General features: G+C 40.3%; 1 protein-coding gene across 2 annotated transcripts in view; it reads left to right on the top strand.

Moving 5' to 3' along the window:
* The window catches only part of RAI14 (retinoic acid induced 14), an 85,546-nt gene that overhangs the window by 47,371 nt on the left and 14,573 nt on the right, over nt 1-23,602 (top strand). For both annotated transcript variants that reach the window (XM_058824496.1, XM_058824494.1), the window contains exons 3-7: nt 740-870; nt 17,655-17,743; nt 19,475-19,539; nt 22,922-22,979; nt 23,176-23,246. In XM_058824496.1, coding sequence (XP_058680479.1) covers nt 740-870; nt 17,655-17,743; nt 19,475-19,539; nt 22,922-22,979; nt 23,176-23,246 — 414 coding nt within the window. The remainder of the gene's footprint in view (nt 1-739; nt 871-17,654; nt 17,744-19,474; nt 19,540-22,921; nt 22,980-23,175; nt 23,247-23,602) is intronic.

The following is a 23,602-nucleotide window of genomic DNA, read 5'->3' as shown; positions in this document are numbered from 1 at the left end:
GGCCATTGTCCTATTCAGACCATTCAGAGGAGGAGAGACAGTCATCAAGTTGGGAAGTCATGTCCTGTTCTTGATTCAGCTGCTGAGAGTGTTCAAAAAGATTTAGTGGATTAGGTTTGGAAAGATCTGAAAGTAGGGTGGTTTTATTTTCTTTCAGTAGCACTGTGTGAGTGGTTTGTTTGTTTATTTTAAAGACCAACACAGGATAAAAAACTCAATAAAACTAGCTGCAGTCTGCAAAGGGCAGTCTATTAAGCCATTAGCCTCTACAAAATGTGAGCTGGGAAAAGCCTTTAATATGGAAAGTTTTGGCTGGTTTGGGTTGTTAGGGTGGGGTCTGGATAAGATGAGGCACCTCATTGCTTATCCATGTTATGTATGTAGTGAAGGTCCAATGGGGCCGGTACAGCTCTGAAATGGAAACCAGGACTGGAAAAATAGAGAAGAATGTTTGAAAATGCAGTAAGAAAATACAGGGTTTTTTTCGCTGCACTTCTCATCTACAGTTTCCAAGTTACAGTTCATCTTCAGTCATTACTTAGGTCCTGGCTTAAGCCATCAAATCCTTGGGAACCTCTACTGCACAGCTTGCAGGTTACTTTTATGCGGCTTTGTCTGTGTCATTTCTTTGTGTTGGGCTTTTGTTTAAGTGCTGATAAATGCATGCAGGATCATTCAGGAGAGCCTGTTGATGAAGCTGGTACTGATAATATTTCTCCTTTCTTTTCCTTTTGCTCAGACCAACGAGTGGAATAAGAATGATGATCGGCTGCTGCAGGCAGTGGAGAATGGAGACCCTGAGAAAGTGGCTTCACTGCTGAGTAAAAAGGGAGCCAGTGCCACCAAACAGGACAGTGAGGGCAAAACTGCGTAAGTCCAACCAAAACTTGTGATTTAGCTTGTGGAAAACCCCAGCCCTAGAAATTTGCCACTTCTGTGATTTAAAAACCAGATACTATCCTAAAAATGAAGATTTCTTTTTCTTCTGAAGCACAACGCATTCTGCAAGTCTTGATTTTTAGTTCTACCTTTAAAATGCCATTTCAAAATCATAAACCCATTGAGATACCTTGAAGGTTAATAAACTACTGGGTAGAGTGGGATTCTTTTCGGGCAGGGTATTTTCAAATTTCATGGCACACTGTGGATTACACACTCCAAAAGGTATTAATCTTTGGGGATATTTTTTTCCCAAGGAAAAAAATCTTAGTTTCTGTCCTATTACTTTAATAGGACAGAAACGAAGATGTATTTTCATGCTAATGGATTTGACTGAACTGAAACTGTGGTGAAAGAGTTTTAAAATCCTACAGATGCTAAGGATTTGCTAAGCGTTCCTTGTTTTGATTGAAGTGTGCCAATGAGAGTTTTGTGTAAATGAGATTCCTTTTGATATATATGTCATATATATCCTCTGTTCTTCTTCTTATTCTCCCACAAACATTCTGAATTGTGGAAGATAAAAGATTTCACTAAGAAAAGTACAGCCAAAAGATTGTTATCCTTGCACTCTTCTCAGTATGGCGCAGAAAGATGATTTGCTGGATAAGTGAGAGATAGGTATCCTGTGACAGAACAAAAACCTTGATAAAATTCTGGACAGATATGGGGAAAAGAAGGACTTGGAAGGGCAGCACAAAGCAGTTTATACCAAACTCGAAGTTCTGATAAATTACCTCTGGATTATACATATTGAGTCATACTCTGCTTCTTTCTTGGTCTGGTTCAATTTCCTACATCTGCTCTATTTCTGCTCTGCATCTGAGGGAACTGAGTGATGGATTGACTCATAATAACCTGCAATTTCTTACTGCAGAAGTCCAAGTCATCCATTACGTCAAGCAGGCTTTCTCCTCCATACTTTAATAGGTTTTTAATTTTTAAAAGTTGCACACATATGTTTTTCTTTTGGCCATTGAATCTTCAGAATTACAGCTGAATTAACATTTCCTGTTTTTTGCAATCAACATAACTTCAGACCTCAGTTCTTAGGATCTTCTTAAACTGCACTCTGTATGCACTGTATCCAATGTAACACCTACTTTGCAAGTTTCGTGTATAAATTGATACTATGGATTTTCCTAGGGAACCACCCAAGATTGAATTTATCAGTATCTCTTAACTCTAAGAATGTAGCTAGGTATTGGTGCAACAGTTTTTGAGCTTTGCATAGTTACAATAAAAAAAATTCCGGTTTTCATTCTTTGACTGCAGCTACTAAGAAGTCGGTAGGCATATATGAATGATGGTGTTACTAAAAATGCAGTTGCAAATACTTCTTTCGGTTGCTTGGAACAAATATGAGTTAGTGCTATAAAGATCTCTGCTGCTTCTTGTTCTGTGTGCTCATTTGACATTTACTTTTAAAATTTTTTCTGTATTGAGGTTTAAAAGGCAGCTTGAGAGAGAAGAAGGAAAGGCAGTGTTGCTGTGATGCAGAAGTACAGCATGTCAAGTCTCATTCTGCTTCCAGTGCTTTGGGAAATTTAGCAGACCTGCTCAGGTTATTTCTGTCTACATTTTGAAAGATAGAGACTGACAGGTGTGGGAGCAATGACACTAACCTGGAGAGACATAGCTACCAAAGGTGGTGCAGAAATGTTCTCCAGCATGTCTTGTTGCTATTAGGCTGTGTCTTGTTTGTGTTTTTATCACTCCAGAGTATTTTTTTGGTGTGTACAAAATGGAGTTCAGCCATCATTTCTGCAGCATCTCCTGTGTTTGCAGTATAGTGCCAGTGCTTCATTCCTGCCATGTGCCTAGATGCCTGACACAGCTGTTTTTGCCAAGCCTCAGAAGCTCTGCTTAGAGACCCTTCTGCAGCCCAGCACTCTGGTGTGGTGTGTTGGTGTGCTGCAAGAGCATGGTGCTGGTTTGTTGGCTACCCCACCTTAACATCAGCAACTCACGTGCTTGGAAATCGTGATCTGCACAGGGCTTTTTGGGGGAGCTGTCCACCCTTGTGCTCAGATTTCACAAAATCACAGAATGGTTTGTATTAGAAGAGATCTTAAAGATCATCTCATTCCAAGCCTCCTGCCATGGGCAGGGACACCCACATATGGCCATGTTGCTCAATGCCCAGTCCAATCTAGCCTTGAACACTTCAGGCATGGTTCATGGTTCTTCCACAACCTCTCTGCTCAACCTCTTACAGTGCCTCACCTCTTTCACAGTAAAAGATTTCTTATTACATCATTTAAATCCATCCTTTTTCAGTTTGAAGCCATTCACTTTGTCCTATCTCTTTATGCCCTTCTCTCCAGCTTTATTGTAGGTTCTGTCTTAGGTACTGGAAGGTGCTCCAAGGTCTTCCCAAAGCCTCCTCTCATGAGCCTTGCGCATGGAAAATAAGGCATGATTGGTGACAGACACCATGGCTTCAATAAAGGCAAATAATGGCTGACAAATTTGTTGGCACTCTGCAGTGGGGTCCCAGCTGTGGTGCATGAGGGAAGAGCAACAACACCATCTGCCTGGACTTGTGCGGAGCGCTTGACACTGTCCTGCACAACACTCCTGTCTATAACCTGGAGAGACGTGGGATGGACCAGTGCTCCCTCTCATGAGGGCAGAGTAGAGAGGCAGAATCACCTTCCTTGACCTACTGCCCACAGAATTATTTGGATGCAGAGCAGGGTATGATTTCTGTGAGCTGATGTTGTCAGCTCATGTCCAGCCTCTTTTCCACCAGCACCCCCAAGTCCTTCTGGGCAGGGCTGTTCTGGGTCTGTTCATGCCCAGCCTGTGTTTGTGCTTGGGTTTGCCCTGACCCAGGTGCAGGACCATCAGTTGGCCTTGTTGAACCTTACAAGGCTCATGTGGTTTTACTGATTACATTTTAGAAAGTTGTCTGCACTGCCCTGTGGGAAGGGAGCTCTTTGGATCAGTGTTCTATTGATCCCTGTGAGTACATATTGATGTGTTTGTTTACTTAGTTAGGATGAAGCTGACTAACCAGAGGAACCTGGTGGATTCAGTTATGTAACACACTGCATAATGTGATTAAAGACTTTGGAATGTGCTTGAAAGCAAAAAGGAGAAACAATTACACATTGCAATATAGGTTTGTTAGCTCCATTATTGTCTGTACCCTTAATGTGTGACGTGTTTCTTTTAAGACTTTTCTTTCTCAGTCTTTTTGTTAACAACCCTACAAACAAAATTTACATTGCTGTCCAGATTTTTGAGATATAGTAATATAGTTTATTATTTTAAACAGAATGTGGAGAGGATAATTTTTCATGCTTAGAGGCTTCCTATTATGAAATACTTGAGCTGAGGAACAGAGGCCAGGAGCAGAGACCAGCTCTGGAACAGAGGACAGAGGAACCAGAGACCAGCTCTGAGGGTATTCTTTATTGGTACTGTTGTGTACAGTATGTGTCATCCTACTGAGTCCTGCCGCGATGTGCTCCAGCTTTGGCTCAGTTTTGGACATTACCTCCTAAATTTCCTCTTTGTGTCCTTTTTAATCCCTATCATTTAGGTCCTTTATTTTGTGACTTGTGGACATGCAATAAAATGGAGGTGCTTAAAATAATGAGGTCTAAGTACCTCATCAATTTAAGGTATCTACTATTAAGGTAGATATTTCTTAGAGACAATATTTACAAATTTTCATTAGGAGGTTTAACTCCTCAGCCGTATCTCTTTAAAAAAGGTACTTAACAAAGACCTTGTCAGAGTAATGAATTTATAGTTTTTTAAGACTTGGTTGACTTTCCACACCGTCACCCTGCCTTTGACTAAATTCTTTCTATAAACAATAAATCACTTTTAAGACCATGGAGCAAATCCACCTTTGGCATAAGTTGACACAGTCCCATTGTTGCTCCCACTTACATAGCACAGACTATTGCCAAGCATAGTTGTAATAGAACCTATCTGGAAATCTGACTCTGTCATTGTAGTCTTACTTTGCCAGATAGGTTGGTTGTTTTTCCTTTTGGTCCAGCTTCCTTAAACAAAAATACATGGCTTTCCAGCTTGGAATTTGATCGTTTAAATGCACTTAAACTAACAAAAAAGGGGTTTTCAAAAAGATCCCTTTCAGGAATGATAGGATTGGATTAATTCATGTGCTGCACTTTCCACAAGATCAAGTGTTCAAATGGGCTGTTATTTTAAGAAGCTACTGCCATTATTGAGGGGAAGTGGAGGGATGGGGGTGGGGGAATGATTTTGGAAAGGATTTACAGTGTATAAATGGTAGCACTTCCTTATCCTGAAGTTATTTTGTCAGTGTGCCAGTCCATTACTGCCATGTTTGCATGTTTCTGCAAGGTACTAAACTAGAATTAAATGCTTTTGGCTATTAAGGGAAACAATAGATCTCTGTACATTTTTTTAATTTGCAATTGAATCAGTTGTTGTTCAATAAAATTACTCTAACGATAGTACAAAAAAGTTTTAGAAACCTCTGCAAATTTGTGCTTTAAGGACTCTCACAAAACTACTGCCAATAGCAGTTAATAGAAAAGATATATTTTCATTTGAAAGAGACTCTTAATGCCTTGAAGGCTGAACTAAAAATAAATTTTGGAGCATATTCCAACTGCAAATACTTGATATTTATTATTTATATAGTATTCATTTTTGTTTTCTTCCTTTTGGATCTTACTGAATAAGGAGGTGGGGACAAGTTGCCTGAAAAACATCACTTTTTGAAAAGTAGATAATGTTTTAATTACCTTTGAGAGAGAATGTTTCCTTCCATGTAATAATATTTACCTTAAAAGGAGCTATTGGAAGAATACATGGAATGATAGAACAATTTGAGTTGTATGGGACCCACGAAGATCATCAAAGTCCGAGTCCCGTCCCTGCACCAGACACCCCGAGAGTCAGACCATGTGCCTGAGAGCATCGTCCAGACATTTTGAATTCTGTGAGGGTGGTGATGTGACCACTGCCCTGGGGAGCCTGTTCCAGCGCCCAGCCACCCTCTGGGGAAGAACCTTTTGCTGATACCCTACCTAAACCTCCCCTGACACAACTTCAGGCCATTCCCTCAGGTGCTGTCACTGTCACCACAGAGCAGAGATCAGTGCCTGTGAGCGTGTTGTGGCTGCAGTGAGGTGTCCTGTCAGTCTCAGCTGCTCCTCACACAGCTTCCCCTGCAGACCATAGAGCAAAGTAAGGTCAAGGGACCTGCTCAGGAAATTCTGTTTTAGGAGTAAAAAGGGAGGATAGAAGTTGTTAGACTCCAGTAGGTGTGGCCAGCAAAATAGAAGCTATGTCCCTGCCAATGAGATTGAAGGAGGCACAGACTTTCCTAGGCACTGTGGGGTTTGGAGAATGCATATTCCAGAGCACAGTCAGACTGTCAGCCCTCTCTGTCAAGTGACATGGAAGAAAATTATCTCAAATGGGGCCCTGACCAACAAGAAGTTTTTGAATAAGTTAAGCAGGAGATTGCCTGTGCAGAGGCCCTTGGGCCAGTCAGAATGGGGCAGGATGTGAGGAATGTCATGTACACTGCAGCCAAGGAGAATGGTGCTTGAGCCTAGGGCAGAAGGGACCTGGAGAGACTCGAGAATGACCTCTTGGCTTCTGGAGTCTGGGATACAGAGGAATTGAGGCCAGCTACAACCCAGCTGAGGAGATTCTGGGAGTTTACAAAGGGGTTCAAGCTACCTCAGAAGTGGTGGGCACTTTGCCCACCAGGTTGCAGAGCTTTATATATAAAGCCTGCTGGCTTTATATATTGCTGAATGAGAGAAATGAACAGTGCCCTACCTCTGCACTGACTTGTGCACGTTGGCAAACACTCTGTGGTTGTGTCTGGACTGACAGAAAAGGAGCAATTGGTAGTGCAGAGGGAAACCCATCTGGGCTGCTGAAATGTGGCAAGAAATCGCTGTCCAGGTAGAGAAATTGGCTGTAAAAGTGCATCATGTAGATGCACACAAATGCAAGGGTCAGGCTGCTGAAGAGCTGTACATCGATTTGATCTCTGAGAAAAAAAAAACTACTTTTATTACAGTATTTCATTTCTGATGGTCCAGATGGTCGCAATAATGTCTAGGTTTCTGAACATGGACAAAGTAAAAAAGACCGCAGGGATCTCAACCTTTGTTTTATCTCTATCCAACAGACCGCTGAAATCTGGTTCTTATTCCAAACGTCTTGTGAAGTTTATTTCCATGGGAGATCTGGGTGTAAAAGCTTTTGTCTTTCTAAATATTTTTTGAAGTTCTTTTTAGGTTTAAATCATGATTGTTCGTTTTTTGTCCCCTCCCCTGCCCTGCAGCATTGCTAGGGATATAATTTAATTAAGATGTTGATATTAAGTTTCCTGAAAAATTGCTTTCAACTGTAGACAAATGCTCAGAAATGCTAGGCCATGGTCGGATGAATGTGTCCACTGCCAGGATACTAAATTGGGCTAATTAACTTTCTATTATGTTCAGTATGAGCTGATTGTTAATGTATGGTGAGAGGGAATGCTTTTATCTCCACAACAGTCGAGCAATACTTCACTTTGATTTCATAATCAAATCATGGCAGTACATGAAAAAATCCACACTGCCTACGAACACCATTGACAATCATGCAGGCTTTTAAATGAGATCCATGTAGGGGAATTCATGACAGTGGTTTGTTCCTGGCTCTTGACTGAAACTCTGTAGACCATTTCTGATGGTTTTGACCCCTCACTTAACCCTTCCAACTAGAGTTGGAAAATTTCATGATCCAGTTTTTAGTTCTTGCCTACACTTTTGATAGAATTTGAAATCAACAGCATCTAGGCTCTATCATTTTTAAAGTAATTTTTATAGGATATTTTAGCATTTTGTACCTTTATGTTATTAGTGAAAAAAAAAGAGGCCCATCTTCTGAAGAGACAGAAATTAATCATCTTTAGCTGTATTTCAGTTACAAAGATCCTAAACTTTTTACTTTATCTCTTTAGTGATTTCCTATGTTGTAAATCAAACAAATTCCATGTATTTAAAAAACAAACTCCCTATTCCATATAAAGTTCTCTGAGCATTAAGAATCCCAATAGATTTTGCATCTTACATGCATGCGGCTTCATGCAGATGATATCTAAAGTTCAAAGACAAAACAACCAGTCTGCAATTTCTTGAGCCAGCTTGTGTCTTCTGTTCTAAGTTTGCTTTTTCACACAGCTGATGGCTATTCTTAAGAGCTGTTGTATTTCACTGTCTTTTAGTGGGACTGTCATCTCAGAGGGAAGCAAATCCTCTTCTGAAGGGCCCTTGTACTCGTGTTTGGGTAGCCTGTGAGCCTCCTGCCCACAGGCAGGATTGGCCAAACCTGTACTGCAGCATCAGGCAGCCCCTGGAATTCCCTGTTGATGCAGCTCCATTTGCAGAGTTGCCAAATGCCTGGATTTTGCCAGACCTGGCTGGCTTTCAACAAGTTTGTCACTTGCTTGGATCAGAGGAGACCCTGGATGATTGGGAGTTTTTGTATGCCTGGGTTGAAACAGCTGCAGTTTGGCTGACTTGGAGGCAAAACCCGGCGTCCCGGTTTCCCGTGGGGAATGCTGTGCCTGCTCCCTGCACTTGTCCCATCTGAGCTGGCAGGAGAGCCATGAGGGAGGCGTGCCTCTCGTGGGTTGGGCCAGAATCAACCTCTTCAAGGCTGGAGGGGACAGGGTTAAGGCTGCAGTTGTTTTTCAGATTTATATCTACCTCATGGGCTGCAGTTGTTTTACATGTTTTTCAAAGACTTATGCAACCAAATGAGCTGTATGTGTAGATTTTAATTATACCCACTGGCTGTTACTGGCTTAAAAATGTACTCTAATCTAGGAAGGGGAGCAGACAGCCGAAACAGAGCAATGTGCAAATGTTGAATTTACTTAAGTTTTTTTTGTAACTTCAAACTGAGGTCTCAGGCAGTAGACTGTGCTGGTGGCTGCTTATTTACTGGACTTATGTTTTACTCTGTTTTCTGCTACATTCTTTACAGGTCCTGTGTTAGGAAACTGCTGAAAGGTAGCTGGAAAGTAGCTGAAAAATTCAGAAAAGCTTTGAAGTTGCACATGCCTGTGGCCCAGCCCCTGGTTGTCTTCCAAAATATGGAATCTTAAGTAGTATAGTTATTCTGAAATACAGAATAAAAAGTATATTGCCATAATAATCCAAAGAGCTTCTTCTAAAAAATTATGAAGTGGTCATATTAACCAATGGTCTTTGAATGTGTTACAAGTAGAGTGATTACAATGAGTACATATTATTTCTCTTGGTTTGCAAATATCCCATGAAGTAAGAGAAGTTCACTTTGTATAACTTAATAAAAAATAAGTACATCCAAACAGTTGCTTCAAATCTGAAGAGATGGGAAGTATTACGAGCCTAAAAGCTAAGAAACATCAAGGACAACATATCCTGAGCTATCACTTGTCAGTATCCCTCAGGTTCATAAGGATATTTCTGCTCATCTGTTCTTGGAGAACTAGATCCAGTTCTTAAGTCTTGCTGGATTTTCATGCTACAAAAATATTTGGTTTAGATTAACCTTTATGCAATTGCTTTTACTCTTTTGAACCTTTTCCTGGCCTCTTGTTATGCCAACATGGTTTGGGATTAAGTTACTCTAATGTTCATGACTTCCCATTTACAAAGGTGATTATCTGCAATAACAGGCAGCAACACCAAGTGAGTTGTGTTGGAGGATGTAATTGTTGCTCTCATCTTTAGGCTTAATTTTAACTTTGAACTCTGTTGGGCCTTGAAAGGGCTGAAGATGGCGAGATGGTCTTACCCAGCTTCTGGAAGAAAGTTGTCTTTACCTGGGCACATCCTCAGGGATTTCCCCCTATGCTAAAAAGATGATGTGCCATTGGGCATGAGTACTGAGAAGGTATCTGAGCACCTGTTTGGACCTTATACATGGAATGTGGTCCTAAAGAAACTATCAGGAGTAATCTTCCCTACTTGTCTGCCTTCCTTGGCTTTGGAGGCTCAGGCCACGCTGCACAGATTTCTGGGCTCTTTACGCTTTCTGAGACTTCGTCGTTCGTCATACTTTGCTAATTTTTCTACCCTACAACTCCAATTTTTTTTTTTTTTTACTTTTAAAAACCACTGCTTTAAAAAGTACTACTTTTTACTACTCCAAAAATAAAAAGTATGTCTAAATTTCAGACTTTCTGTCAACATCTAGGAATGCCTTGAAGCTTCTGCTTGCAGAATCTCTGTTGCATTTTGCTGACATTAGTTCCTGAGGAATTTTAAAATAGACACTGTTCAAGAAACTTTATGTGGTAAATCTAAATTGTGAGCACTTGTGTTTACAATTAATGGTACATGGAAGGAAAGTCCATGGATTTCAGACTTGAAGTGGGACTTTGTGTTAATGTGGTAATAGAGTTTGCCAAAGAAAACCATATGTGAAAATGGAGCTGCTAGAGCACAACCTGAGAATGAAAAGTATAAAGCTGCTGGGGATCCCAGAAATCTCTCTGAAGAGCAGCTGGGTGGATATTTTGCTCAGTTTGAAGGCTAAAATCAGGAGTCTGTAGCTTGCCAGCTCCTCTGTTGCATGATGCAATTGCTTCTTTTCTATAAGAAAACAGCCATTAAAGAGGCTTGCCTTGTATTAATGTCCTGTAGCTTGAGGTGTGTATGATTGAAACAAGACTTTTCATGCTATGATGTAAAGATGGAAACTTTATAGGAAAACTGCATCGTTTTGGTTTCAGTGGTGGGTTTTTTGGTTTTGTTGGTTTTTTGACAGCTGTCCCAAAATACATGCTAACACAAAAGGGGCATGCAGGATTTTTGTCAGATGCTTCTGTGTGTACTGGGGCCGGGCAGATGCCATCTCATATTAAAATAGAAGGATACAGGCTGTGCAGCACTTCACTTTACTGTGGCTGGTGCTAAAGGGGAGAGAGGGGAAAATAATCTCATACAGCTCTTGGTAAATCCATACCTGCCTCTGTTAACTTCTTAAAATCTTGCACTGCACTCTAGAAGTTGTTTGCAGCAACACATTGACTGAATGTTTTAAAACTCTAAAAACATAATTTTCTCAGCTTGTACTGGTGCCAGCTCTGATTTGAAAACAAAAAGTATTTCCTTTCTTCCTCCTAAGATAATTTTTGAACTCTTTTGGCTGCATGGATGCAAGTGACAAGATAATGATATGGAATGCCACCATTATTGAAAAGCCACATTTTTTACAGTTGCTCTTGGGAGCAGGTAAAATGGGTGCAGTGTGAAGCTGTAATTTATATTTGTTTAAAGAAAATAATAAAAATCCCCAAGGAATTGGTAAGTATTGATAGTGATTACCTGTAGATGTCTGATTTTCTTTTAAGACGGTCTGATCTGCCAGACATCAGTATGGCTCCTCCATAACTAAATTACTCGTTCTATCTACAATATATATTGTCTAAGATGAGTGACAGTATCTTGGTAATGCAGTCAGAAAAAGATGAAGTTCCCTTTGACTTTCATAGCAGAACATGAATGGTTTAATTTTAGGTTTAAGGTGAATTCTACATGCTGCTCCTTATTTTTCATGGGCAGATTGCCTCTGTGCTGTGTGATGAAGCAGAGGAAGGCAGCTCTGGTTTCCAGCTGGTTTTGTTTCCTGTGCCAGCTCACCAGCCACGTAGTTACCTGCCTGCCTGTGCTGGTGCAAGGAGGAAGTACAACCCAGAGAGGGCTTGCAGAGAAATGCAGAAGACACCTCCCACTTCAGAACTGTTGTGGAGCTTTCCCAATCACTTAATCTGAGGATGGTAATTTCTCTATTATTAGGTTTGGGGTGTGTCAAAAAGGGCTTACTTTCAAAATTGTTTTAATGCTGATAAAATCTCAAGCCCTTCACTGATCAGTAAACCATATTCTTCTACAGCGACTGGTCATGGTGCTACATGTGAGAGGAGGCCACGCTGGACTTCCTCCTGTGTGACACCAGCTATTCTCTTCATGCACAGAATGTGCTGCTCTAGTGGTAACTCATGGCCCTTTCTCCTTCAGGTCAGGTCTTGGTGCTTCTGCCACTCAGCCTGTGGTGGAAAGCAACCAAAAGCTGGATATCATCTACTGTGTTCATTTTAGCTGTTGTTACTGAAGGAGGAGTTGAGGCCTTGAGGGATAGCACTGTAAGCTGGGTGCTGCTTCTAAAATATATAAAAGCTCTAGTTAGTTCAGAAAGTCAGCCAGGTTATCAATAAGTCACTTTGTGACTGATAGCTGATATTCTGAGATAGCTTGTGAATTGCTTGCCTGTCTGATCTGGTAGTAGCAAAGCTTAAATGTATTCAATTTCTATTTTTTCTTTTATTTAATCAGCACTACATGGTCTCTATGCAGCTTTGTATCTTTATCATTCTTGTTTGTTTGTGTGAAGGTATTGGTTGGTGGGGAAACTATAAATCATCAAATTGTTGGAAGGCAAGTTAGACTTTTTAAAAGTCAACAATGGGTTGACATCCATTAGAAAATTAAGAAGAATGATCTGCCTTGGGGAGGGATGTTTTTACTCAAAATAAACCTTGACAATGAGTGTATATGAGTTTGTAGTGTTTTTCAAACATTATTGCACTTAAAATATTTTCAGAGCACTCAGATTGAAATTGCAGAGAACAATAGTATTATACGTTTGCATATAAGTTTGACTGGTTTCCATGTTTGTCATAATAGGAAATAGCAAATACAATATTCACTTAGCATCCACAGTTCAGCCAAATTCCTTATTGGCTTTGGATTTTGGTAAGTAGTGTGTTGAAGTGCTTTCAGGCCTTGGAGAAAATCTGTTGCAGAGAATGCTAATTCTGCCCAAAAAAACCTCTGGAGCATGACCTTGCCAAACAGAGATTGAACCCTCTGATTGGATGTAATTCTGCTTCCCCCCCCCCCATTTTTCTTTTTGCAAATGATAATTTCTTTGTTAGAAGGTTATTGTCTTAAATTAAGACTTAATATTTATTTTTTTCTGATTTTATCACGTTTCCCTTTACTTTTACAGCACTTCCCCTAGATATATGGACCACCCAGTTGTTTTAAGCCAGCTGTCAAAATACCATTCAGTAAGAGGATTTGCAGGAAGCAGATCTGCAAATGGTTAAGAAGAGAACCTGAATATAGCAGAGCCATGTCTTACTGCTCATACCACCTTAGCAATTGCCATCAGCTACAGTTTTACAAGTCTAACCCCTAAATGTGGATTATTTCTTTCTACTTATGGTGTAATGATTTGTAAAGAAAAGTTTTATGTGAGCTGAGTGGTAAAAATTACAGTCCTTTTTCATTTGAGTTAGACTGACATTTAAATAATTTTTGGAAACACTCATTCTTGGTCTTTTGTCAAAGACTTGCTCTATCTGAACTCTTGTGCTTTGTCTGTCAGATGCTGGTTAAAGAAGTCTTCATTCCCTTACTGGTTTAATATGGTGACCAAAATGGGGAAAAGGTCATTTGCCCTGAATAAGGCATGGGCTGTTTAGGACAGATGTAAGTGCTTCACCTGGTGACATATCTGTAAAAAATCTGCTGCTACAGAGTAGTTTAGGGATGTCATACACAACTGTGTCCTCTGTTCAGGCAGCAGGCATCATAAAATGCCTCTGTCAACATGGGGTATTTATTTGAGTAACATTTCAGGTCAAGAAATTTGAGGTCCTGACAAGATTTTAAGGTGATAGCCTTCAGTTGAACCTGAACCTCATGAAATGAGTTCACTCTCTCTCTAAAAGTCTGTTAACTCCAACTGGGCTTTGCATCCTTCACAACTAACATAATTTTTCACCTTTTCTTGTTAAGTACTGCGTAAATATGAGACCTATACACTCCCAGTAGGAAAAAGCAATGTTAACCTACTGATCTTCCATCTGCCGCAGAGGTGGGTCTTGAATCACTGGGAATGGTAGCTGCTCCTCTGCTCACTGAAACGTCTGGATACAATAAAAAGAGACCATCCTGCTCCTCAGGAAGAACAGCAATTTACAGCAATAAAAGTATTTACAGCAATAAAAGTAATCTATCTCAAAACAGTTCAGGCTGGGCTATCAAGATGTGGCTCTAAGTGGCAGTAACAGCTTACCTATTGTGAAGGGAAAATGAACTATGTTGTAATGGGATTTTCAGCTGAATGAGAATCCAACCCCCAGTGTGGCCCTTGGTCCAAATGAAGTCTTACATGTTTGTTTTTGTTTACTTTAGTCATTGCCCAACCAGGAAATGGAAGGAAAAGTTGTTTGCTTTCATATCAAGGAAAGTTTATTCATAGGAGATGCAAGTAAAATGCGCCACTCCTTAAGGCATCCAGATGGTGAGAACTCCAGTACTTGGAAACCTGCAGTTTTTGCCTCAAGTATTTTAGGAAATTATGTAGCTTGTTAGGAATTATTCTGAAATGACTGTCTACAGTCTTCTTTGTTTCAAGAGCCTGCCTTGCTATATAGGATTCTTCAGTATTTAATACTCAAGTGTTTGGGGCTTTTCTTTGTTTGTTTTGAGTCGGCTATTTTGTTTGGTTGGTTTTTTTTAAACTTCAAAACACCTTCAAAAAAAAACTAAATAAAAAAAAAACACACAAAAAAAACCCCAAACCAAAGCAGGCACTCTTAACTTTAAAATCAGAATTGCTTCTTAAGGGGGAGGGTTTGTCCAACACTAATAGTTTAGCTTAAATATGACTGTAATAGATTCGTTCCATTCTGGAGTTGTTCTCTCTTATAGAGCAGGACTCTGTTTTCTAAATCTGCAGTTAAGTAACCATATCCCCCATTCCCCTCCAATTGCTTTGAGACTGTTAAGAAAAAAATATCTCACTACAGGGTTATGTTAGAGATAGTACCAGAACAAGGATGCAGAGAGGAGACACACAGCAAGCCGTTCTTTGTGAAATAAAACATCTGCGTGTGTGATGACTTGTTGAGAACTGCCATGGGAATTGTTTTTGTTGGTGGGATTCATGTGTTCATAGGAGCATAGCCTGAAAAGAGTTATTTTTAATTTTCTCTGATTTTTTTTTTGCAGTCAGATTTTACCTAAATAAAACTTCTTTAGCACTTGCATGTTCATGTTGCATTTGGCACCGTACTATAAAGTCTGTCCGTAAAATCTCAGTGCCCCAGATTTAGCCAAGTTATTATTATTCAGGTATTTATTATTACTATGAATATTGTCAAATGTAACTTAGCCAAGTGTATGCTTCACAGTCTTCCTAATACATAAGAGAATTTGATTGTATTTTGTGTTTACACAAATGTATCAGAACATGTTTTGGTATTTTGCTGGTATGTTGTGTTGGCTAAATTAGAGGTGTTGGAATTTGTCAGACTCCTCTTGTGTCCCTCCCCCAGTCGTTTTCCCAGAGCCTGAGAAACCACTTCTTCCAAAGAATGTTTACACAACTTTGCACTGGTCACCAAGTACATGAAGTTTTGATTTTGAATGACTGGAGAACAGACAGCAGCAGCGCTGCTTGTGCTCTTGGACGTGTTAACTCTTCAGTTTGATTATGGCAGTAGAATTCACAGGATGAACACACAGAATGCTTTTATATTTGCAGAGAAAGGTTCCAGGCTTAAGTGCTGCCTGTCTGCCATTTACAATCAGCAGCAGCTGGTGTAGAAGGAAGGACTCCTCCTAGGAAGTGAGGTGTTTGCTGTACTTGGTAGGCAATTCTGTCCAGGACTTCTCCTGTTTTGATTAATTCTCCTCTCTTTGCAAGATGTTGTCTGTAGATCTCTTTCTCTGCTGAGTTTTCAAGAAGTCTATGGCTTAGAGAAACACAGTGTTGTCATTCACAGACTCTGTGTCTGAAATACGCATTTCATTCCTGCCTGTTGTTCCAAGTTTTCCTGGTTAGGCTGAACTTTTGGTGTTAGCTTTAACACTTAAAGGAAGCAGTTGTTCAAAATATAAACTCCTAAATATATTAATTGATGTGGCTCCGTGATTTATGATGTTTCTTTTACATTCCAGGGGAAAATCCCTTTTACACAGGGGTACATAATTTAAAAATTATTACCTCCTTCAAAAGGTATTAGAAATCATCCCAGGAATACTGGCTTTTTCAGTTTGGTGCATGTTTGAGGATGGTTCTAACTTTCCACACACAAAGAAATAGTAATTAGAAGTGTTTTGTCTTTAATTTTTGTTTTACATTACTCCCACTGAAAAACTGCTCTGTGCGCATCAGACTGATGTTGGTAGGACTCAACATGGGTAGCAGGATGTCTGCCCATATCTTAAAACTTGACAACACTGATATGTTTATGCATCAGGAGGACATAAACTTCCCTGTTTTCAGAAGCTTTCCTTTCATTTCTGCTTCAGGGCAAAATGAAGTCAGCAGCATCTCTGTAGCACTGCTTCTGTGAATGTTGATGTGCCCAGCCTGAGGATGTCAAACATAAAATCTCAGCTGTAAAAAGGCTTGCATTCAGTATAATTTCTTTGGTTTGTTCTGTAATTACATCTTAGGTAATTGATGCTTGGAAGTGCATCCTGCCATGGTGTGGTTGGTAACGTCTGCAGTTTCACACTGTTTAAGCAAGCAAGTGCTTGGGGTGAACAGCAAAACCACAAGTGGAAAAATACATCTCTGGCACAGTCTCCCAAATATTCAGAAGCTTTGATTTCTCCAGATGATACTCAGAGTAAAGTGTTTTCCCCCACCCATACACGAAGAAAAGATGAGCTTTATAAAGGACAGTGCAGAAATACAACTTGAGGTAGTTTAATTAAGGAAATGCAGAATCATGTTTTAGAGGAAATAAATTTTGTCCCCTGAAAGGGGAAAATCTAACTAAATCTCACTACTCTGACTAAAATATCTAGAACAAAGTCAGTTATTATGACTATTTTCTTTATTAATTCCACAAGCCCAGGCATTCTTTGGGGTTGTATTATATCACTAGGGACGTAAGTTTAGAAATTGTGAGACTAGATGTACATAAAGTATATAATATGAGCTGATGAGACACCAGCCCATGTAAAATCATAGAATCATGGGGTTGTTCAGGTTGGAAAAGACCTCTAAGATCATTCAGTCCAACCATTAACCCAGCAACTAAACAGTCTTCCCCCACCAGTGTCACATCTGCCTGTCTCTTAAGTAAGTCCCAGAGCCTTCCAGGGATGGTAACATCACCAACTCCCTGGGCAGCTTTTTCCAGTGCTTGACAACTCTTTCAGTCAAGAAATTTTTCCTCATGCCCAGTCCAACCTCCCCTGGTGCAGCTTGAGGCCATTTCCTCTCATCCTATCCCGAGTTACCTGGGAGAAGAGACCAACCCCCAGCAGGCTACACCCTCCTGTCAGGCAGCTGTAGAGAGTCATAAGGTCCCTCTTGAGCCTCCTTCTCTCCAGAATAAACATCCCCAGCTCCTTCAGCTGCTCCTCATATAACTTGTTCTTAAATCTTTGCCAGCCTCGTTATCCTTCTCTGGACATGTTCCAGCACATCAACATCTTTCTCATAACGAGGGTCCCAAAATGAACGCATTGTCTGACCTGCAGTATGGAAGTATGACTACAAAGTCTTTCTGATGTGCCATCTCACTTCCAGAGCTATTATCCTCCTGGGAGGAAATGGAAGAATACCAAAAGATCTCAGGACAGGGAGGAAAGAATTTGCCAGTGTGAAGTTAATGAATGAAAGAGAAAAGATATTTTAATAATAATAAAAGACTTGTAAATGCTCTCTTCCAGTTTTCACCTGGCAGCCACGAAAGGGCATGCAGAGTGCCTCAGGATCATGGTGACACATGGTGCAGATGTGACAGCCCAAGATGGTGCAGGTATGTCTCTCTATACCAGTAGCATGATACACTCAGTTTGCTTATATAGTTATTAATTTGCAGAGTGAAAACACAGATTTGACAACTTTGCTTTTCCCCACACACCCTGTAGGAAAAGCAGTTGTAACACTTGCAGGTTTGGGCATATTTGCTTTCCTGCACAGAGAATTCAGAATCTAAAGTCCTTAAAAACTTTTGTCCTAATGCTCCGGATATAAAATATATGCTTGATTTTTTTTAATTGTTATTTTTAAGTGAAAAAAAAAAAAAAGAGAAGAAGAAAATAATTATCCTCCCCACCTCTTCATATTATTACAGGTTGCATCAAGATCTTCAGTTTTACTTTCATGTTTATCCAAGCTATTAATCCCATTAACTTTACAGGAGTTGCAGTAAGACAATTCTTTAGGATTATGACACAGTGAAAACAGCTGATACAGGCCAAAACAGAGCTGAGAGCTGTTAAGTATGATGTCTCAGTTCTCAAAAGTCCTGTGCTTAATTACTGCTCTGCTAGGAGAATGATGGGAGCTGAATTTGAAACTGGCAAACTCGTCCTAATAGATTTCAGTTGACACATCTTCAGAATCTGTGCCCAGCATTTTCTCTGGCTAGCTCAGCCACCTGGATGACCTGTCAGCATTCTGTCTTTCCAGCAATGATCTGTAATGGCTGGGCTCATGAGTTCTGTTTTGCCACTTACTGCAGCCTGAGGGAATCTCTGTCATATGTGGGAATCATTTGCCTCTATATATAAAGAAGTGTCTGTGATAGTAGAAGAAGCATTCATATTTTATGTAATGATAAGTGAATATATGCACCTGATGCAGACTGTAATTCCAAATTCATGCTTCACCTTGCCTGATGAATTATTGGTCACTTGGGTAGTAAAAGGTTGCCTGCTTACTTCCACCTGAGAGTGTCTGCCCACTACTCTTCAGTGAAATCCTTCTATGTGAAAGTCACACCATTTGCAATGAGAGCTTCCTGTCACAAGTGTCTTTGTCTTTATTGAGTACTAAATCCTGAGTCCTTCTTTTCTTAGTTGCATGGATAATTTCTGCTTTTGCTGTCTTGTCATCAGTTTCTCAGATGCTCTGTAAGATGAAGCTGGAGGAGAGACTTCAGTGTTTCATCATAAATCCATAATCAGTAAATCATCATGAATTCAGCTAAATTAAAACCAATGCAGACCTGTATTTGATAGAGAATAGGAAATCTGTGAGGTGCAAATCAAAGCAGGCCTGTGTTTGAGTCTTCTATGTCTACTTCATGGGTGACACAAACTTAATATATTTGTAGGTAGTGCATTTGGCACGTTTTGCTCTTGATGCTGGGCACGCTTTCATTGCCAAATACCAAAAATCATGACACCGACAGACATCTGTGTGCAAGTGAGGCTGTGTAATACTGGAAAATTGTTTTCTAAGAAGCAAGACATAATGTACAATTTTAGACTTGCTTCTTCCTAGGTGTAGTCTGATACAATGTTTGTGTCACTCCTTTATATGAATTAAGACTTTAAGATTATTCTGTTATTTGCGTGAACAACAAGTGGTAAAGACTTTCTTCTTGATTTAGGTTTTTACTTTATTTTCTCTACCCTTACTTTTTATGTGTTGTGATAGGAACAAGACAGATAATTCAAGATTTTTCCTTTGACATGAAAGGTTTTATTCCTGTGCTTTGGCATGATTGAATAATTAATTTGCTTTGCTTTTATTCTTTTAGGGCACAGTGCTTTACATCTTGCAGCAAAGAACAGCCACCCTGATTGTGTTAAGAGGTTACTTCAGGTAAAAGAAAAATGAAATTAATTTTGATTTTTGAAATTTTTATTTGCTTTCATTAGACTCATTTTGTGCTAATAATCTGCACCACACTTCTATACTGTTCTATCTCCTCAGCATCAAGAGAGGTGCATCAAGAGTTTAAACATAAAGAGTTTAAGGACATTGTAGGCACTGTGAAAGGATGATAGAAAACTGAGTATCTTCTGCAAATACAGTTTGCTATGTCCAGCTGCTCTGACATAGCTTAGTTGTGTTTCAAGTGGTTGTAGCTTCAGTTTAACTTCCTGTGTTTTGTCTGTGTGTTTGGATGACTTGGAATTAGGATGGATTAAGAGTTACAGGGGAGAAGGTTTTTCACTTCTGGGGGGATTCTGATAATGTTCCACTGGAATGCGTTCTGTCTGTTCACCATAGAAACATTTTCAAGTTTAAAGTAAAAAAGAGATGAAAACAAAGTAGTTTAGATCCAAAAATCATATGGAAATAATAGAATCGTGAAATGAGGTAAAGGACAGTGAGTGGTTAGAAAGGGAGTTGAAAGAATGGGGAGAGAAAATAAGAAAAACAAAAGTGAAGATGAACAGAAAAGTCTCATTGTGTTGAAGGTGAGTATTAGTAAGCAAAGACATTGTCCATCTCAGCTTCATTTCAGAAATACAGGTAAGTTTTCATGGTGGTGATCAGAGAAACAGAACAGATTTTTTGAAGTTTGGAGTTATCAGATCTCTGATAAAATAATTAATACAGACTGAGAATACGGATGAAATAATGATTAACAACCCTGCTGGAACACGATGGTGCAGATAAAGAATAGATCCTGTATCCCAGCCTCCAGATTGTTCTTCCCTGGTTGCCTCAGGGCTCTCCAGCTGTCCGGGGACTGACCTCTGTCAGTGTCTCACAAAGCAGGGTCCAGTTTCACTGACTCCCACCTCCACCCCGTTGCAGGCCGTCTGCCCAGGGTCATCCTCAGCCCGATCCACGTCGCCCTCAGGCCGTGGCTGCTGGCATCGCAGGCGGCTCAGAACCAGCCGTGCTTCACGCCAAGGACCTGCTTCTGTTGATGTTATTCTGCTTTCATTTCAATATGCAGGTTTATGGATACATTCCTAAGTGCAGACCTGTTGGTGATATCCTCCAGTAATTCATGCGCTTAGGGTTATCTTCTGTGGATCAAAGTGTGTGTGCAAGGAGTGTCTGACTGGTGTTGAGCTAAAACAGGCTGAATAATTATTTTACACAGGCGGAATCATGACATTTTTGTTACACAATGTAATGGTCTACGTGATCCTGTTTTCCTAGATAATCACAGGTGTGTGGGGGACAGTGCTGCATGTAAAAGTCAAAAGTTACAATGTTTGTTTTCTGGAAATGAAAGCAACCAACTGTCCAATAAAAAGCTTTGAAACTTGTGAAGGGTTTAGAGAGCCAGTCCTGTGAGGAGCAGCTGAGGGAGCTGGTGGCGTTTAGTCTGGAGAAAAGGAGGCTTAGGGTAGACCATATCACAATGAGAAAAGAGGAAATGGCCTCAAGTTGCACCCAGGGAGCTTTAAGTTGGATAATCGGAAAATTTCTTCACCTGGACGGATTTAAGAGCTGTGTAGATGTGAGACATGTCTCAGTGATTAACTTGGCAGTACTGGGTTAATAGCTGGATTTGATGATCATGATGGCTATTTCCAATGAACCTAGGTTTCTATAATACTCTCTCTTTGCTGTAACTAAAACAAAAATCTTCTGTACCAAAATGAGCCTTGATAAGGATTTGAATTTTTTTTTCATTACTATTTATTGCTTTGAAGTCTAGATTGATCAGTAGCATCTGATAATTGTAATGCAACAAGATATAACTGGATTGTTGGTGCTTATTTTTAAAATGCTAATGGATCCTTACAGCATTTGACAGTGGGCCCATAGGAATCTCATGAACTTAAACAAGACCAAGTGCTGGTGCTGCACCTGGGAGAGCCAAACGTGTCCTGGGCTGCACCCAGAGCCCCGTGGGCAGCAGGGCAGGGAGGGGATTCTGCCCCTCTGCTCTGCTCTGCTGAGACCCACCTGGAGCCCTGCATCCAGCCCTGGGCTCCCAGCACAGGAACCACAGGGACCTGCTGGAGCCAGCACGGAGCAGAGACATGAAGGTGATCAGAGGGATGCCTTGGGAGTTTACCTAGAACAGAGAGTGGACAGTGTTAAAGGAATAAAGTAGGTATATAAAGTAGGTATTTATTAGAAAGGCCTTCAAAGGATACACCTTGGGCAGCACAAGAACCTGGCCAAGGCTACACCCAAGATGGACAATGGGTGACGAGTTTCCATTTTTATAAGTTTTGGTCCATTCAATATTAGGATTAATTGTCCCATCACAGCTTCAGGTTATGAAGTCCCATCCTCCCAGATTGCTCTCCTCAATTTGCTGTTGTTTGTACTTTTTGGGCCTGAAGCTGCAACGGTGTCCTTGGACATCTTGGAAATCCTTGGAATAGGATTGTTTTGTCTAACTAAACTGTGAAGAGAATTTGCTAATGCTTTATATGGAGTTCAGACTTATGAACTAACGCAGTACAGAATCTGGATAATATGAAAGCTAAAACTTAAGTCATCAAGAGGGATGGAGCACGTCTGCTGTGAGCAAAGGCTGAGACTGTGGTGTTTAGTCTGGAGCAGAGAAGGGTCCCAGGAGACCTTAGAGTGCTTTTCAGTATCTTGGGTATGTCGTGATAGGACAAGTGGCAAGGGCACAAACTGCAGGAGGGTAGGTTTAGATTCAGTATTAGGAAGACATTCTTTACTGTGAGGCACAGGTTTAGCAGAGAAGCTCTGGATGCCCCATCCCTGGCAGTGTTCAAGGCCATGTTGGATGGGGTATTGAGCAACCTGGTCTAGTGGAACATGTCCCTGCTCATGGCAAGGAATTAGAACAAGAAGATCTTTAAGGTCTTTTCTAATCCAAACCTTGGCATGGTTCTATGAAATGCAGGACAAATTGCCTTAGGACATGGTTGCTTTAACATTTACTCTAATGTTAAAAAGAAAAAAAAAAATCTGAGGCAAAAGAGATTTTATTTACTGATTTATTTATTACTTTATTTATTTATGTATTTATTTACTTTTTTATTTACTAACTTAAATTATTCTGAAACCAGAACAGTTTTAGGGACAGTTCTCTTAACCATGAAGATTTCCTGTGGCTTCAATATAAGTTGGTGTGAAGACAGGAAATGCCAGATTGGTAGAGAGAGAAGCTGTACCTTCCTTCAGTGTTCTTCTCTGAAGCAGCACATAATTATTTTTGCAAAGATGTTAAACACTCTGTCTATAAAACATATGCTTTATTTTCTTTGTATTTCTCTAATTGCTTTTTCTCCTTTTCCTTATTGTGCAGAGTAAATGCCCAGCCGACATCACTGACAATTCAGGGAAAACAGCTTTACATTATGCAGGTAACTTCTTTGATGAAAGTTTGTACTGTTTTGTTGTGCTTGATATTCCTAGCTTATCAGCCAAAATTTCTTTCTGTACCCCACTGCAATGCTGCAGTATTGCAAGTGGAAGTGTGGGACACAAATTTTGAAATTGGGGTTTACTGGACTTTCACAGTTGTCTTGTTTTTTTTAATTTAATTTAATTTTGTTTTAGCTGCATGTGGGTGTCTTCAGGCAGTTCAACTCCTGTGTGAGCACAAATGTCCCATTAACATCAAAGATTTGGTATGTACCTCCTCTCCTGAGTGTACTGCGGATACTTCAGAGCTTTTATCACCCTCATTTCATGGGTTACCATGCTCCATCTCGGGTGCAGTAGTTGAAAGCAATGCTGTGCCCACACCTTCAGGCTTTCTCTGCTGGAGGAAGTTCCTTTTGCAGCTTGCCATTGCAGAGGTGTGGAAGCACTTCTCAATCTGATACCGCAGTGGCAGGGTTTGCTGATTGTTGAGACATTGGCACAGGTAGCTACAATCAATTCTTACACATTCAAAGCATAATTAAAAGTGTCCCCAGAAGGCTTTGGAAGAGGCCCAGTATGTGGCCAAGGGCTGCAAAATGCTCACAAAGCCCAGTCAGAG

Source organism: Ammospiza caudacuta, chromosome Z, assembly GCF_027887145.1.
Source record: "Ammospiza caudacuta isolate bAmmCau1 chromosome Z, bAmmCau1.pri, whole genome shotgun sequence".
Taxonomy (NCBI): Eukaryota; Metazoa; Chordata; class Aves; order Passeriformes; family Passerellidae; genus Ammospiza; species Ammospiza caudacuta.
The sequence above is the reverse complement of the archived record's forward strand: the minus strand, read 5'-3'. Positions and strand labels throughout refer to the sequence as shown.